General features: G+C 45.6%; 1 protein-coding gene across 1 annotated transcript; it reads right to left on the minus strand.

Moving 5' to 3' along the window:
* Positions 1–2,811: 2,811 nt before the first annotated feature.
* On the minus strand, positions 2,812–4,023 carry PGAP4 (post-GPI attachment to proteins GalNAc transferase 4). The gene has a single exon (XM_065879796.1). It carries the CDS (start codon positions 4,021–4,023, stop codon positions 2,812–2,814), a length of 1,212 nt encoding a protein of 403 aa, XP_065735868.1.
* Between the last annotated feature and the right edge of the window lie 357 nt (positions 4,024–4,380).

Here is a 4,380-nt window from a genome sequence, read left to right on the forward strand (position 1 = left end):
TTAAGAAATACAAGACTCATTTATGAATTTTTAAGCAAACACCCCATACTTTTGAATGGCTCACACCCCACAATAGTGTGTGTGTGTGTGTGTTCGATACTATTCACCACATCAGAAAAACTCATCTGTAGAAACAAGAGAACGACCAGTTTTCTCAGGATGACTTGGTGAAACAGGTGCATTTATTTGAACTGATAAGTCTATGCAAATACAGTCAGTCACAATAGGGCTTCTTAGGCCTGACAATAATTTAACTTCTGAAAAGTATGCAGGACTGTTAGAGGCCTTTACCCTGCTGGTAAACTATGTCCCTTGATATTGGAAGGGGACTTCAGTTCTCCCCTAGCCCTCTGCTTAGGATTAAATGAGAGACTTCAGCTTTAATTAAATGAGAGACAGCTGTCAGCTGTCCTAATCCAGGACAACACACACAATTTGGACTCTAGGAATGAGAGACAAAAGGAAGGGTGATCTAGAAAGTGGGTAGGGATAAAAGTGGGTAGCATGTTTGCTTCTGCAGAAAATGTCCAAGGATGGCAGACTCTAGTTAAGATCAATGGGGGAAGATGTCTTAGTGTGTAGGTAGAGAAATAAGACAAGGCAAAGATGACTTTAGCCATCGAGAATGAAGGAGTCAGGGGAAGGAATGTCTGCATGTGGTAGATAACTGAATTAGAAAGAGCAGAAATGGAAACCAGCAATGATTCTGATCTAGGGCTTGGCCAGCTTACATGTTTTGTCATTGGACACAAACTTTTCATAAGGAGATCCAATCACTAATGCAACAAACTCAAATGAATTCTAGGTTGAGGGTGGTTCAATTCTCAAACATGGGGCTGAACCAGTTACTGGGCAAGGAGAGATGAAGGGGTGGAATCTGAGAATCTCAATAAGTCATCTAGTAGCTCTAGTCACTTTGTACATTCCTGGGGGATACATAACAGCTCACTATAAAAACACAACATATATTGATACCTGTTTGTTCCCCAAGACCAACACCACAGTGAGGTTTTACCACCTTAGCTTACAGAGACATTATTTAGTCCAGGTTACAATCAGATTTCACAAAAGAGAATTTGACTACATAGATATTTATAAAATGAATGCAGTTAAGAAAAAAGTACAGGGGCTGGAAGTCAGAAAATCTACTACATTCCAGTCCTCTCTGCTGCTGTTCAGCTGTGTGAACCTGAAGAAATCCTTTAACATTTCGGGGCCTGTTTGTTCATCTATAAAGTGTGGTGATGAACCCCTGTTACTCTTTCAGTGTTCTCGAGCAGATCCCAAGATGTTAGCTCACTGTGGAAACTTAAAAGCAAAGGGAAGATGTGGCACTGAAACAAACTGGACAGCTGCTTGCACTCTAATATAATCATCCATCCCCACAAAGGGACAGTTGGCCACTGGTTTGATAAGTATTGTCAAATGAAATTTACTTGTAACTTTTGAGAAGAGTAGTTTTCAGATGCTAGTCTTGGAATAAGCTCAAGAGGAGTCTCGATCATTTCCAGTTGAATGAACAATTCTTATCTTGAGCTGCATATCCTTCCGAAGTCACAAGGAAAAGTCAGCCTTTATTCTAGTAGTGTTTGGTCTGGAACAGCTGCTCCATAGGTGTCAGCCCTATGCCCCATATCATACTTTAAATAATATCATTAATACCTTTATCCAAAATACACTTGCGTTTCATATGCTTATTATAGGAGAGAGAAGAACTAATATTCACCAAGTGCCCTCTGTGAGATAAGCACTTGTTAGTGTTCTACATACATTCTGTCATTTAATCCTCAAGGCAACGTAAAAAAGTAGATATCACTGTCCCCATTTTACAGGTGACAAACCTGAGACTCAGAGTGCTTATGACTTGCCCAAGTTCACACCACTGGGACCTAACAGAGATCTGAAATAAAAATTCAGGTCTTCTGACTTCAGTCCATGCTTTTTCTTCTATAACATCATGCTACATAGAAGAAAAAGAAGTGAAGGTGAATGATTAGCCAGCAAAGTTAGGGAAAAGGATATGCTATTAGTAAAAAGCTCACCCATTCTATATCATTCTGCAATGTCCAACTTTCAAAGAATCAGATTATGATAGAAATCTTCAATATTAAATCACTACTAAACATTAAGCAATCTGACTTTGAGGATCCAGAAGGTGATTTCAGATCTTGCTGTGCCTTAAAGTTCTCACAGACAACATTGATTATCAGTGCACTACAGATGTGTGGAAAAGAAAACGCCAGGTAACAAAAGCCGGGTCACCTGCCTCCAAGATGCCGGGCCCTGCGCGGCTTTATTACTCCAGGTCAAGGAAACAAATAGAATCTATCAACGTGGTCCTGCCTCTTGGGACATATATTCTAAACATACATCCATTCTTATTCCCAGTGAGAAAGAAATCATTGCAAAAGAATCTCACCTTTCACCAAATTCTACGCTTAAAATCCTAAACTGGTCATATCACTGTGTACAATATTTTTGGCAGTCACAAACTCTGTCATGAAGCAGAGCGTAAAACAACTGGAGAATATAAGTGGTATTTACATGCCCTTCTTTGGGTGGGTCAGACTGCATGAGGCAGTGTGGCTGTGTGGAGGGCGAGAGGTCTGGACCCACGGTGAACAGCTTGCTCCTGCCAGAGAGTTACCAAAGCCAAGGTTCTGGACTTGTATGTTCCTCAGCCATCCCAGCGTCTATATCCCTAGCAACCCTAAAACAATGAAATATCGGCAAACAACCATGTCCAAATAAAGAGCTCAATAGTTGAATCTCCAAGAAGTGGCCAATTTCAGAAAGGCATTTCTTGGCAGGCTAGAGCAGACTTGGGTGAAAGTTGTACCGAAGGCTGGAGAAGAGCCCGATGTGTTTCACGAGATTGGGCTCTACCACATAGGCCCGCTCCCCCTTGGCCCTCAACAGTGAGTACAGTGCCATGTCCTTGCCGAAGCCCTTGTGGCAGTACACCTGGGACAGGTAGGTGAGGGTCCGCCGGGCCGCCGGGGCAGGGAAGAGCATGGCCGGGGTGCAACACTGTGAAGCAGGGACCACATTGTACAGGGAAGGACTCAGCCGCCGCAGCTCCAGGAAATAGTGCCGGCCCACCAGCTCCACCAGCCCCATGCTATACAGGGAGAAGAAGAGCATGACGGGCCAGCTAAACCCCGGCCGGCTGGCAAACCGCATGTATATCCAGGTTAGTAAGGGCCCCAGCAACATGCCGACACCGACCCACTCCAGGATCCTCATGGGCTCTGGGTTGATGTAGTGCTGGAGTCTCTCGGGGTGATAGAGCTTTAGATAAAGGGCATCTCTGAGGTGCGGCTCGGAGAAACGAGCCCGCAGAAGGTGCTCCAAGACTGGGAAGATCTGCTCTTCTGGAACGGCGTCGTCTTCCACCATCAGGACGTAGTCTGGGTTGTAGGTCTGCAGGGAGGATTCCAGGCAATAGACGTAGTCCTGCTTCTCTTTCTCAAACGAGTTGGTCGAAGGGTCGTCGCCGTAGTCATCTTCAGTGCCCTCATAGCGGTTGGCCACAGGGACGTACTTGGACAGCAGCTTGGCATCGAAATGGCTCACACTCCGCTCCACGTTGCACAGGAAGAGTTGGTGCCCCTCACACTGCGGGCCGCATTGTTGAAGAAGCCGGTGGAACTGGGACACCACCTGCAGGACGTAGTGGAAGCCAGGTTGCCTGTCCACAGTGATGATGGTGATGACCAGCCAGGGGCGGGGAGTGGCCTGCCAGACAATGGGCACCGAGCCATTGGCAGAGGGCAGCTCCTCAAAGTAGTGGAGGGCAGCTTCACCCTCTTTCAAGCTTTGCTGCAGGAACTCTTGGCTCATTTGGTTCAGATGCCAGTGGCGCAGGTAGAAGTAAGAGTGCAGAAGCCGGTGACAGGCCAGGGGGGCCAGCAGACCAAAGGTCACCACCGTTAAGATGAAGAGCTGGACAGCAGTGCTGCCCCAGGAGAGCCGCCTCAGCCTCCGGAGGAGCATGGCAGCTGGAGAGCTTGAAGTGCTCATGAGGTCGACTTCTGGTCAGGTCTGGTCCCAAGAACAAACCATCCTGGACCTCAGGCCAAAATCAGTGCAAGGCAAACCTAAAGAGAGAAAAGTAAAGAATGGTATAGAGCTTTAAAAAATCCAGGGATGGAACTCAGCACATGTCAAACCAGAAATTCTAATTCTAGGCTCTGTACCTACTAGAGACTTAAGTATTTTCTCCAGTATACTCATCTTTGGTTGTATCTGTTAATGATCTCTGGGATTCTTTGATCATTTCTATGAGTAATGAAACCTTGGTGCATCCAACCAAGTCTTCACACCTACAGATGCTTAGTTAAGGTTTACAGTGTCCCAGAAAATCACCAGATAGGCTAG

Source organism: Phocoena phocoena, chromosome 6 (genome assembly GCF_963924675.1).
Source record: "Phocoena phocoena chromosome 6, mPhoPho1.1, whole genome shotgun sequence".
Lineage (NCBI taxonomy): Eukaryota > Metazoa > Chordata > Mammalia > Artiodactyla > Phocoenidae > Phocoena > Phocoena phocoena.

Excerpts from the sequence above, each read along its gene's own strand:
- PGAP4 (XM_065879796.1), bottom strand. The coding sequence starts at position 4,023 with ATGAGCACTTCAAGCTCTCCAGCTGCCATGCTCCTCCGGAGGCTGAGG.